Raw genomic sequence first — 13,005 nt, 5'->3', positions numbered from 1 at the left:
AAATGAAAATGGTAAATAATGGCCATTTCTGTATTGAAATTAAATGTTTTTAGTTATACCCAGCATTATTTATTGACTAGAAACAATACTTATAAAATGCAATAAAAATAAAATTTGATAAAAATCAAAAACAATAACAAAAAAAACTAGAAGAAAAAAATGAAAGGACTGGACATTTTTGAAAACTTGACCGCTCAAATTACACATGAAGCACGTCGAAGTGCTTTACAATACTGTTTTGAAGCTTTCTACGTGTCTTAGTGTAACATGATTTTAAAACATTGCTATTATGCCACAAAAATGCTGTCGATGTAACTTGTATTGCAAGAAGAACGTTTAGTCCATGCTTGCTTTAAAGATGCCCAGAATATTCATAAACAGCCTGATTTCTTCAAACCTGCTAATATCTTCTTTTTGACGAAACTGCTCAAGGTTGTTGAATCTTCTCAAGACCTACAGTTTCTTTGCGGCAGAGTTCACCCTTCCAGAATTCACTGTGCCGTAATTTAACTTGTGTTATATTGTCCTGATTAAAGAGTGTGAAAATTGCACACTGGCGCTTGAAAGCTCAGGAGCACGCCGATGCAATTCAAAGCCTTTATACGGCTAAGTGTAGATAATTGTACTTTAAATTGGGCGGACACTGTACATTTTAATTTTCATAAAGAAATAAGTGGTTATTTGCCTGACTCCCTTATTACCTGTATAATTAACCCTTAACTATAGAGCGCTGCACTGAGTGCTAAAGGATGTAATGGAAGATGGATACGTTCAAAAACACACGCTTCTATCATGCAGTTACACACACCTCAATACGCTCCCCTTTGCCTTTTTACTGCCTGCTGTGTGGATCCAGGAAATACAAGTAATTGTTTTTATAGCAAGGGGTTATGTTTTGCTCAAGGGCAGACACACACACACACACACACACACACACACATTATATGAAGTAAATATTTGTGTTGAGAGTTTTAAGGTCACTTGTGTTTCTTTGATTGCTTTAGCGCTGTGCGGCTGTCAACGAGCAGAAGGATACGATGTTCACATACATGTTACGAGCGGCTCAGCAGCCGGGGCAGGTAAACAAACCCAGTTTGTTCTAGTCTTCATGCTCTGAACTTTCATCAGATGTATGCACATGCTTCAGTATTCACAAGATCAAGCACAGTACACTCCTGCAGTATTTGAATAAAGACGCTGTATTTTCCTTCCTGTACAGGCTGCTAAAATCAAGGCTCTGTCTGAGCTGATTCCAGACTTCACAGAGAAGGAGAATATCTATTCACATTTGGTGAAATGCTGTGGTAAGACCACTCTTTGCATCAACCCTAATTGAGGTCAAAAGTTTAAAAGTTTGGGCTCAGTAAGATTTATTTATGTTTATTTTATTTTTTAATTATTTGTATTTTTTTTAATTGGTCAAAAGTGACCTTTGTAAGATTTCAGAAGATTTTAAATAAATGCTGTTCTTTTGAACTTTCAATTAATCAAAGAATCCTTAAAAAAATGGTTTTCTCAATAATATTAAGCAGCACAGCTTTTTTCAACATTGATGATACTAAAGAGATATTTCTTATGCGGCAAATCAGCATATTAAATGATTTCTGAAGGGATCATGTGACACTGAAGACTGCTGAAAATTCAGCTTTGCCATCACAGGAATAAATGACATTTTAAAATCTATAAAAATAGAAAACACTAATTTGTGGTATTACGGTTTGACTGTGTTGTTGATCAAGAGTCTTTTTAAAAACATTACAAATCTTACCAACCCCAAACCTGTGAACAGTAGTGTTTATATGTATGTATATATGTTCATCACGTCATCCTAAGAAACATTCATCTCTCTGGCCTGTCCGAGTCACCCACTGTTTATGCACATAGCAAAACTAGTCAGTTAATAGTCTGCCAATTAAAAATGCAACAAGCAGAATGCATTGACTGACTCACAGGAGGCACGTTTGCTAATACAAACACGTGTTTTCTAATGAGGGGTGACTTTAGCCAGCGTACCGTGAGAACTTTAACACGTTTCAGTACTTAGAGACCTCTACAGCATTATTATTTCACGAGGCCTGATATGTGCAGAATGAAATGCTGCATGTTTTTCTCCCTCACTCTCAACAGGTTTAGACAAGGACTTCAGATCAGCCAAGGCTCTGTATGAGCGCATGCAAGCTGAGGGGGTGAAGGCTGATGAGTTGACTCTCAAGAGACTGGCGCTGCTATACAAGGAAGCCGGAGAACCTGTTCCCTTTGAAGAGCCTCCGGTAATCATCAACAATCTTTAACACTTAATACATATTGAATATCTGTGCTTTTTTTTTCTTAAATAAGAGGAATCATTTAAACCAAAGTAGATGTTGCATAGTCTGAGAACTAAAAAGTGTAGTTAAAATAAGTAGTCAAATTTTTTTTTACAAATTTATCATTAAAAATGTACAAATTTTTCATTAAATGAGCGCAAGATCTTATTTAGTAATAATTAATCATATTTATACAATGTAGTAAAGCACAGTATTTACCTACATCTTTTTGCTTAGAACTGCATCACAGAGACTTTGATGAATGTTTTTGATTGTTCTTTTAGAGTTTTGAATTGATTCTATTCAGTGAACAGTATGAACTGACTCACTGAACATCTGTCTTGACGCTTTCATACTCTGGAGTCGTGAGGCAAAAATCGGCTGGAAAAAGTAGAAGGAAACTTAATGGCCAAATTGTAAACGCATTCATATTATTATCTCACCAAAAAACATAATTAAAATTATAAAAAAAAAAAATATTATTAAAATGTATTTAAAAAAAAAAATCACCCCCCCCCCCCCACCCCTGAATATATAAAACAAAAAATAACAATACTAATTAAACAAACTAAATAAAACAAAAAATGAAATAGAAAACACTCGATATGTATTGTAAAACAAAGAATGTCAATCCTAATGTCTCGAGTGTAGAATATATGTTGGAGCATTGAAGTTTAGACTTTTCAACATTTTATCAAATGTACTGTATGCATATACATCCACAAACATAGCCTTACAGCTATAAAGTATATCTATATACATACGTAAGTATCCACACATATAATCACACACTCTTTATCAGATTCAAGCCACGATCATAATCTTAGCACATTTAAATGTTTGCGACATTCATGACTTCATCTCCAGCAAAATCATCACAAATATTGTGAATGATTTATATATTGTTTATTGATTATATTTTGGATATATTATATATCGTACTGAGCTCATACTTTTGAAAGGTAATGTAAATGCGTTTACTTGACGTATTATGCAACAAATTGGCCACTTCCAAACACTGAGCATCTTTATGAACCACTAGTGCTGTGTACACATTGTGTGGGCAGTTGTGATTTTTGAACAGTGATTGGATGTCAGTGATTGGATTGTTGTGTATTATTGACAATCTGTCAGAATCCCGTTCTGGTGTTTTTCACCAGCCATCTACAAACCCTCCCCCCTCATGCACCGCTAAGCTCTCAGCACACATTTAAAGTTCTCACAAAGCAATCTCAGGTAGCACTCCATCCCGCTCCATTCACCTCCGCCTCTTCCTCCTGGTCCCACGGCCGCTGCTGATACCACAGTACAAAGAGTCTCCTGAGAGAGGCGATAAGGAGAGATTTGAGGTGCCGCTCACATCTGGCCTCATTTCTTGTACACAGCAGCTGTTATTTATCGACTTTAATTACCCCATTAACAAGGGAATATACATTGTTGGAGAAATGGTAATCTTCTAAAAGCACTCACCTTCCAAATATAGAGGTGCTTGTGCTTAATTACGGGAGGGGGAATGAGTAAATATGTTATTTGTGAATTAATATGGTTTGTAAGATGAAAGGAGAGAATAGGATTTGTTTGGACTGGTTAGTTATGAGTTTGCCCCAGAGGGCAGGAATCACACAACTACTCACAGCACCCACTGATTCTGATAGAAAAACAACACAACACCAACTCGAAGTACAATTATATTGGAGAATTTTGTCTAGTTTAGTCTTTTACTGACTAAAAATATATATGTGTTCTTTGTTGTCCCGCAGGAGTCATTTCGTTTCTACGCAGAGAAACTGAAGAAGCAGCGCTCCGAGTCCATGGAGCCGACTGACAGCTAAAAACAACTTCCATCATTGATTTATTCATTGTTTTTTTTTTTTTACATTTTAGTTGTTTTTTTTTTTTTACATTCAACAGATGTGCAGAGCTTGTGTGTTATACTGTGATTGTTTGTTTTTTTGCCCTTCATAATGATGTCATGATATATGGTTAATGTGTACATAGATATTTATGTGAATAAATGTAAACCCAAAACTTTTTCATCTTTCAAATCAAGTTTTTTTTTTTTTTTTTGTTCCTGAAGTGAGATGTTTCCTCCAAATGCAAGTTTTGACTTCTAAAAAAGGAAATATGTTCATATAAGATGTATTATATTAAACATGGATGATTTGTGATATGCCCATATACAGTAGTCCATTTATGCTGAGTTATGTAGTAATATATACTGTATAATAAACGTCTCGTTGGAACAATCATGAAAGCTTTTTCTTCAAAACATACATTTATCATGATTTAGCACAAGTGCATTATCTAGCTTTTAAAACACAAATGCTTTTTTGTGTGACTTACAAAACCTTTCAAAAGATTTTGGCACATAGTTTTAGCAGTCCAATCCTCTGCATATTTAAATAAATAAACATTTAGACTACAACAAAGAGAAGCTGTTTATGGATATTTACTAAAGAAGAGCTCTGATCTAGTCAAAGTAAAAAAAAACTTCTAACAAAAAGAAGCAGAACACAGCTACCATCCAATCACAATCTTGGATCACGGAGTGACCGTTGAAGCACCAGCTTTTCTTTTCTGGTTTTCTTTTTCTTGCATTTTACTAGAGTGTGTTTGACCTGACGACACTGTATTGTCATTGTAAACCATTACCAAGTCATTGAATACCAGTAATATATTGGATCAGGTTCTAAAGTTTTTTAAGGATGCTTTAAAGAATAGACCGATCAAGAGCAACATTGATTTGAACATTTATTAACAACAGAAAATGTATTATTCTATGAAGTTATGTAACATTGCTGCATGTTTTTTGATGTGTAGTACTGCAGTGCAGCTCATTGTCCTGCAGACGGCTGTCTCAGAGGGAGGTGGACATGTTTTCTCCTCTGTCAGGAAGCTCAGGAGAGTCACTCTGAGAGGTAGAGAAGACCAGAGGATTTGTGCGAAGCCAGATGCAGATGGCAGAGTAAAAGCCGATGAGACGCTTTAGAGGGATGCCATTATTTTTCAAAAGCTCTTTGCAAGCTCACAAGCATCATTACATTTTACAATTATATATAAATGATGATATCAAAACAGTTTGGAATAATCCTTCTTTGAATGGATCTGCCATTTTTGTCTGCAGAAACTTATACTAGTCTTGTACAAGCATTGTTATTTATACTTCTAAGTCCACTCAACCACCATATTTATGTCCATCAGAGAGGCAAAGCAATGGTGATGAAAACAAAAACAATTGAACATAAGAAAATCACTAGATTTGATCCTTATCAAGTCACACATAACATTTCTATAGATCTCAAGTTAGCACAAATCTAATATTCACATACATTTGTAAAGATTTAATCCACAATTCATCATCTCTTTCAACATGAAATGAAACTTTTTCATGTGAATGTGCAAGACCTCTGATTAATGAGCCATTATAGGTAAATAACTAGAAGAATAATAGTGTGGTAAACTGTAAAATTATTGGATTGTGGATCAGTCATAATAAAATACAAAAGAAAAAAGTCTAAATTTGCAAAACATTATGAGATAATTCTGAGATAAAATGTTAATTATGAGATCAAATCTTGACAAGTCTATATTATTTCGTCTTTTTTTAAACATATTTTTATCATAATTTTGACATTTTATCTCATGATTTCGACTTGTCATAATCATCATTCTCATAATTTTGATATGATATGTCACAATTGTGACATAGTGTCATATGTGACTTTTGTCATGTTTTTTATTCATATTTTGATATGATACCATAGCATTTTTTATAACATAGCATACATTCACACACATAAAAAAACAACTAACATAAATAAACATACCATAGCATTTTTTCTTACATGGCAGACATGGACTTACATAAATAAACATTTATGTGACTGAAACATAAAAAAAAAAAAAAAAAAAAAAAAAAAAAAAAAAAAAAGTATCTTGCTCTCATTTTTCCAGAAACAGTTGACACCAAATGTGAGATTTCTGACACATCTGTCGTGTGAGACTGGAATATTTCCCTTATAAATGTATTCCTGTGACACTGACCCTGGGTTATTTATTTAATTGTTCAACACCAGTAATGTTTGAGGCATCAGATCAGTAGTTTTTCTTTTATATTTGTCTTATGGTTATAGTTTTTCTCTCTCTCAAAGACTCAAATGTGTTTAATGTCATGCTGCATTAAAAATATGACAATAGACATGTGGAATCACACAAATACATCCTAGCATGTTGATCAGAATGTTGTACAAGCACAGAGTTGATATTATATATATATATATATATATATATATATATAATATATATATATATATATATATATATATATATATAACTAGCATTTGAGTTTCTAAATCTTTAAGAAAGCTCTCAAAGCTCCTGTAGTTGGCTAGTACACTGTTCAATAATAATATTATACATACAAAACGATTCTGATTTACAAAAGAAAATAATTAAAGAAACTTAAGAGTGCAGAAACATAGTACATTACTGCCATCCAGCGGCAGTTATTGGTAGTACAATGTCATCAGCATACTTGACATAATATATTTGTTAGAGAAAGAGTCATATTTGGACTTGACAACTACAGCTTATAAACCAAGGTCTGTACTGTGGATGGGCATTTGATATGTTGGTTTCTTGGCAAGAACCAGCTGCAGTGTGGACCAGACTTTATGCTGATTTGTCCTCCTCACCAATCCTGACTGGACTTCTGTTTAATGAATTTGAGTGACAGATAATAGAGCAGGATGAAAACAAAAGCAACAGCAATAGGCACCAGGTAGCAGGAATACAGTGGATACTGGTTCATTTTCATCATCTCCACAACCTGAAAACAAAGTTGAACATTTAATTTAACGGTGTCCATGAATAGAAACAATATAAGTGTGCATTTTACATGTCAGCGTTCCTCACCTTAATCCCATCGAATTCTACTGAGAGGTTTCCAATAGTGATTGGGATTCTGGTCCCACGAAACTGAACCTGCAGCATTCCCTCAAAACCCCAGCGCATGAAAGATATGTAAGAGAACCAAGACGCCACTGTTGGTGATTAAAATCTGTGTTAATTTAAGGAATTAAGCAGATTTGAATCTAGTATTCATTTGAAATAAAATGCTCAGTGAAGTTTTTACCCAGCCACATGTTTTCCAGACTAATGACAAAGCCAGCAGTCAGGTAGAAGACTGTGAAGAGTGAGTTTCCCAGGAAAGACGAAGTCTGCAATGTTGGCAGGGCTGCCGCCACAAATAGGGCCATGCAGCGACTACAATACACCGTCAGCCACACCAAGAGGAAGTTGAGCAGGAAGCGTTCGGGAGCGCTGTTGAGCCCAGCCAACCAGTAGATGGGCACACCGTATACCAGCGTAAAGGCACAGTGCTCTGGCAGCTCACCAAGGACCTGAAAGAGACACTGGAGCTTGAAGTATCTCATTAATGTCAAGAGCTGACAAAGTCCAAACAGGAGCTAATATTCAACTCATGGCCTTTCCCTGTCATGTCACTCACCCCTGACAGAACTGTTATGTAAACCAAATGTGACTGCTGTTCAAAAGTTTCTATTTCTAAGGGTCTTACTATAAACATTTATTTACTAATAAATAGAATGGTTAAAGTCTATTAAATTCAACAGACTGGTATGTTGCTTTAATAAATTGCTTAAATAGTTAATACAGAGTACTTACATTTTAGACAATTGCTAAAATGCAATTTTTTAACACAATAGCAGTATATGTTTTTATTAATAATTATTCATATTTTTTTATTAATATTATATAACTTATTTTTATATTTTTAATTGTCATTTAAACTTTAGTTTGAGTGATTTTGTTATCATTTTGATTTATTTAACTTTATTTTATTTCAGTTTTAGCAATTTTAGCATTTCAGATTATTTCAGTTAGTTGTCCAGGAAACATTTCTAATTTTCATTAGAAAGCAGTTTTTAAGTTTAAGCTGATCTTAATAGTTTTTCATCTAATATTTATAATTTACTTCAGCTTTATCTCACTTACCACATTTTTTTTAATAGTATTAGATTTAGTTACAATAATAACCCTGTTGTTTAGTCCCTGAATTAATCAGTGTGTTTGAACAAAATGGTTGAGTGAGTGATTCAAATGGCTCACTTATCGCCACCTACTGGCATAATGATGTAACTCGAAGAAAGCATCACTGAAAAATCCACACTACTAAAGCAGTCTAATGATACAAACAATGAACACCCATGAGCATCAAATCCGAGGACCAAACTAGCTGTTATATATTGCTAATAACATTGCACATTGTTCAATCATGCATCTAATGTAATGCATTTCACAAAACCCAAGTCATAAAAAACTGATCAACACTCTTGACTCTGTTACTACACGTTCATGAAAAAAGCAATTCGGTTGTGAAGCTCTGCTATGTTCCAAAGGTCTACACACATCGACACCACTGTCATTCCTGAAGCGCTTACATAATGCAGTTTACTTACCTTGGCAAAAAAGTATGAGGTGACTGAGTACATGCCATCTTCCAGTTCATGATAAAGCATGGCTCTCTCTGAATGACCTGTGAAAAACAACATATTATGCCACTGGACTCAGAAAACACCAAAAACATAAATCTTCTGTAATTTACTCACACTTTGCAATGACGTCCAGCACCACAGCAAAGGGTGTCAGAGCTCCTATCATGTAGAGCAAAGCCACCGTATCTTGGATGGAAAGACCCTCATCCCCAGCTCCAAAATAAAGGAAACCGATGAGAAGTGACATTAGCAAGGCTTCCAAACCATGAACCACCAACGTCACCAGGTCCCGGTAGTCATTAAATACCTGCCGTCTAAAAAAAAATGACAGGGATGTAATGGAAACAGCTTTCAGGAGACACTCTGAGCTACAAGATTTTACAATAAAAAAGTGTTTGTTTACTTGATTAGGATTGTGAACTGCTGCAGTTTTCCTGGCAGGCGATCCTTCTGTTTGGAAACTGTGATCACTGATTCCTTCTTCGAGACGGGAGGAACACTGCTGGTGTAGAAACTGTATCATTAGCTCTTGTGCTTTTTATTTTCATTTATACAGTATGTGAGGTTATAAATGATTTAGGAAAAAGCTTCAGAAAAAATACCATGATTATTAAAATTTACCTTTGAGGGGCATCCAGTGCCGGAGAACCGCAATCTTCTGATTTCCACATGAAATCCTCTGTGTTCTTCACCTTCTCTACAAACTGGGCCGCTAACATCCTGGCCTTCTCCAAACATTGTGCTTCTTTTTCAGGACTGCGCCGATCAATGCTTATCAAGTCCACTGCATGAGAAATTCAGAGTTCAGACACAACAACTGGACCACGTGCTCAACTAGACATCAGATCTCTGTCCCACTCACCGTAGTAGTCAGAGGGGTTGCAGTATCGTGGACAAGGGTACCCAAGAGAAGTAAAGTAAGCTACCATGTCCTTGGCCTGACCGCAGTACACGGCTGAACCAGAAGACAAGAGCACCACCAGGTCAAAGAGCTGAAAGATATCCGAACGAGGCTGATGGACTGACAGCAGCACCAGGCGGTTCCCTCGAGCCAGACGGTACAATGTAATCACCAAATTATGGGCTGTGAAGCTGTCCAGACCTGAAGTAGGCTCATCTAGGATGAGAATACCTGAAAACACGAATAAAACATAAGAAAAGTCATGGGTTTGACCAATGCTATTTTAGTATGATTGAGATGTTATTACAGTTTTATTAATATTTTTATTTTTAATTTTCGTTTTTTCATCAATTTTAGTAATTTCATCATTTTTTGTTGTTAATTTTATTGTGTAGTTATTTTATTTTAGCTCACTTAATTAAAATGTTTTTTTAAGGTTTAAAAATCTGCACAAAGTGGGGTTTGCAACCTCATAAGCATCATTTTGCTCTCATAATCTATTTCTAAGTGAAAGGAGGAAGTCATTACATTTTATTATTTCATTATTATAATTGTATTATTTTAATATTATTTTATTTTTATTTTTCATATTTTTTATTTAGCTCCTTAGTCTTTTATTATGATCTTCGATTCTATAGACTTTATTATTATTTGATTTTAGAGTAAAATTCATTCATACCGATTCGTTGAAAAGAGAGTCAGCTGAATCATTTAATCAACCGATTCGTTCAAACACACTGATTCATTGAGGAACGCCATTGTAGTCGTGTGTTGCTTGGAGATGCCACAGACTGTATGGCTGGATGGCGGTCGAAAATACACTAAACAACAGGCAATATTATGTCTAAAATGAAAGTTGCTTTATTTTTTACTTTTTGTTTATTTGAAATGTTGCAAAAAAATAATATCACAAATGCTCATAATTGCTGCATACGTTCAGTCACAGACCTGAGATGTTTTTTTTTTTCAATAATAGCATCCTGGAGACTTTATCACATCGACTTAAAGCATTAGTCTTCATTTCATACCTATGTCGATGTGTTACAGACTCACCTGGATTCCAGAGCAGCTGTACAGCGATGCTGACCCTCCTCCTCTCTCCACCGGACACCCCCCTCACATAGTCGTTCCCCACGCGCGTGTGCGCGCATTGCCTCAGACGCAGCTCAGCGATGACATCATCCACCTGAGAAGGTCAAGCAAACACATTAGTCGCACTCGCATTAACTTTCACTAGTTCATTGTGTAAGCATACATGATCTGAGTTGCTCACCCGCTGATCTCTCTGTTCCTGGGTGAAGTGCGCAGGCAGCCGTAGTTTGGCCACAAAAGCCAGCGTCTCGCGCACTGTGAGGTGCGGTAAAAGGCGGTCATCCTGCCGCACGTGAGCAATGCATTTCTTCACCAGGGAACGTGTGGAGGGTTTCCCGTTGATCAGAATCTCTCCTGAATTCATAGTGCCACCCTCATCCCGACATGTTATGATGTCCAGTAAGGAGGTCTTCCCACAGCCTGGAACCAAAACTTATTTTCTCTCTGGCTTTCTAGATGCTTTTATTCACTTAGTGCTTTGTTCAGAATTCTGCATGTATAAATTTTGACATACCTGAGCTGCCAATGACAGCAAGCATCTGGCCACTGTGCACACATAGGTTCAGGTCCTTTATGACCGTTTGCTTGTTGCCGTGCATCTCCCAGGGCATCTTCAGCTCGGACAGCCTCTCATACCAGGGTGTCTGTGCTGCCATGTCCACCTGGGAGCAAATATAAATGGATATCAAATTCAAAGCGTTTGGGCCCTTAAAAATGTTTGAATGTCATTGCATAAGATGTGAGGTCTTCTTTATTTACTGTTTACAACTTGAAACCTGGCCTATAATTAAAAAACTTAATAGATTGTAATTTGTGAGGGATAGTTTTGTTGGACTTTATCTGCTTATCATTAGCTTTGGTTGTAAAATTATTGTATTTGGTTGGAGAAAGAACTTAATATTGTATTTTTGATTAACACATATTTGACATTTTTCACAAAAATTATTTTTATATCAAACAATAACAGCCAGACCCGAGCTTTTCTCACCTATTCTTAAAGCAACATCTAACCATTTTTTTTTTTCTCAGAAATTTTCGACATCCAGAAAATATCACCTATTCTTAAAGCAACATCTAACCATTTTTTTTTTAGTATGACATCCAGAAAATAGAACTCAGAACATATATTTAATATTGCTTTGCACAGGCTTTAAAAAAAGTTTGATATTTATGTCTTTATATAACTCTCTTATCCACATTTCTAGGCCTGATGCATATGTTTGTGTTGTTTTTTTTGTTTGTTTTTTTTTCCCTGAAAAATGTCTAAATGAATGAAGGCCTTCTTTCAGTAACTAAAAAGTACTACAGCAGAAGAAAAACAGGAAGAAATTTGTATTTTGAGGAGTAATGTATTGAAAATGGAAACAATACAGTCTGAAAAGACTGACCTCATAGTTGAGATTGCGGACTTCCACTTCATTGCGACCTCCACTGTAAGTAAAATACAGACTGCTGTCCTCCTCTGGAGATGAGAAAAGAATGTCTTGACCCTGTGTTTGTTGAGACATAAAGTGCACATGTCATAGTATAATACCCATAGGTTTGACAACACGATTATTACAAGTAAATACAATCTATGCAGTTACTATTGGCATTTTAGTCAGTACTGGTGGTTTAAGGTTTATCAGGCTTCATTAAGATTATGCTGCTCATAAACTGATTACAGTGACATTTTATTTATCAGATCTATCAAATGTTAACAGGTAAGAGAACTGGAGTCTTCTTTGTGGTTCAGGGTCCATTTATGCAACAGAGCATTTTGTACAGCATCACCTTGAATGAACTCAACTTTAATCAATAGGAAATAAATGATCCTATACTCTTGTTATGAATGTGACAATGAAGACAACAGTAATACAATGGAAACAAAATAAACATGCTTTGAATATAGTTTACGTTTTTGTGTCAGTTGCATTTGTAGTCTTAGTTCTTGGTGAACTCACCCGGTTCTGTTTGTCATTTGTAGAGCCGAAGCTGTCTTCTGAATGGAAAGCACTCTGGACTGACATGGTGGATGTGGTAGAAAGGGGTCTGTGCCCCTCTGGTCAGGTGTCCCGTTTAGAGAAGTACCTGCTCCTCTTGTTGTCCTGGAAAAAACTGAGGAGAGGTGGCAGAGAGAAGCCACTCTATATAGCAAATGGAGCAAAGTTCCACTGATAAGAGCCACTGTTTATGGTTCCAGCCTCATCGG

General features: G+C 35.8%; 2 protein-coding genes across 3 annotated transcripts in view; one reads left to right on the top strand and one right to left on the bottom strand.

The window, feature by feature from the left end:
• Positions 1-4,184, top strand: part of LOC109079124 (leucine-rich PPR motif-containing protein, mitochondrial-like) — a 49,942-nt gene extending 45,758 nt beyond the window's left edge. Inside the window, exons 35-38 of the mRNA XM_042768805.1 lie at positions 1,005-1,079; positions 1,220-1,304; positions 2,128-2,270; positions 4,067-4,184. Of these exons, the coding sequence (XP_042624739.1) occupies positions 1,005-1,079; positions 1,220-1,304; positions 2,128-2,270; positions 4,067-4,138 (375 nt within the window). The 3' untranslated portion in view covers positions 4,139-4,184. The remainder of the gene's footprint in view (positions 1-1,004; positions 1,080-1,219; positions 1,305-2,127; positions 2,271-4,066) is intronic.
• Positions 4,185-6,633: 2,449 nt separating this feature from the next.
• On the bottom strand, positions 6,634-12,895 carry abcg8 (ATP-binding cassette, sub-family G (WHITE), member 8). 2 transcript variants are annotated; one of them, XM_042768803.1, is made up of 13 exons: positions 12,758-12,895; positions 12,203-12,304; positions 11,329-11,476; positions 10,996-11,234; positions 10,776-10,908; positions 9,684-9,953; positions 9,443-9,605; positions 9,225-9,320; positions 8,936-9,135; positions 8,786-8,862; positions 7,441-7,708; positions 7,221-7,348; positions 6,634-7,134 (listed from the first exon to the last, which is right to left on the bottom strand). In XM_042768803.1, the coding sequence occupies exons 1-13, from the start codon at positions 12,821-12,823 to the stop codon at positions 6,997-6,999; spliced, it is 2,028 nt and encodes a 675-aa protein (XP_042624737.1). In that variant the 5' UTR covers positions 12,824-12,895; the 3' UTR covers positions 6,634-6,996. The 2 variants fall into 2 exon arrangements, with proteins under 2 accessions (XP_042624737.1, XP_042624736.1); XM_042768802.1 differs by having other exon boundaries at positions 6,635-7,134; positions 9,225-9,323.
• Between the last annotated feature and the right edge of the window lie 110 nt (positions 12,896-13,005).

Source organism: Cyprinus carpio, chromosome A13 (genome assembly GCF_018340385.1).
Source record: "Cyprinus carpio isolate SPL01 chromosome A13, ASM1834038v1, whole genome shotgun sequence".
Classification (NCBI taxonomy): domain Eukaryota; kingdom Metazoa; phylum Chordata; class Actinopteri; order Cypriniformes; family Cyprinidae; genus Cyprinus; species Cyprinus carpio.
The sequence above is the reverse complement of the archived record's forward strand: the minus strand, read 5'-3'. Positions and strand labels throughout refer to the sequence as shown.

Bases quoted from the DNA above. Each gene is read 5' to 3' on its own strand.
- abcg8 (XM_042768802.1), bottom strand. From the start codon at position 12,823: ATGTCAGTCCAGAGTGCTTTCCATTCAGAAGACAGCTTCGGCTCTACA. The intron at 9,136-9,224 runs GTAAACAAACAC...ATTTTTTTTTAG, and splicing joins CAGTTCACAATCCTAATCAA to ACGGCAGGTATTTAATGACT. The intron at 8,863-8,935 runs GTGAGTAAATTA...TGTTTTTCACAG, and splicing joins GCTGGACGTCATTGCAAAGT to GTCATTCAGAGAGAGCCATG.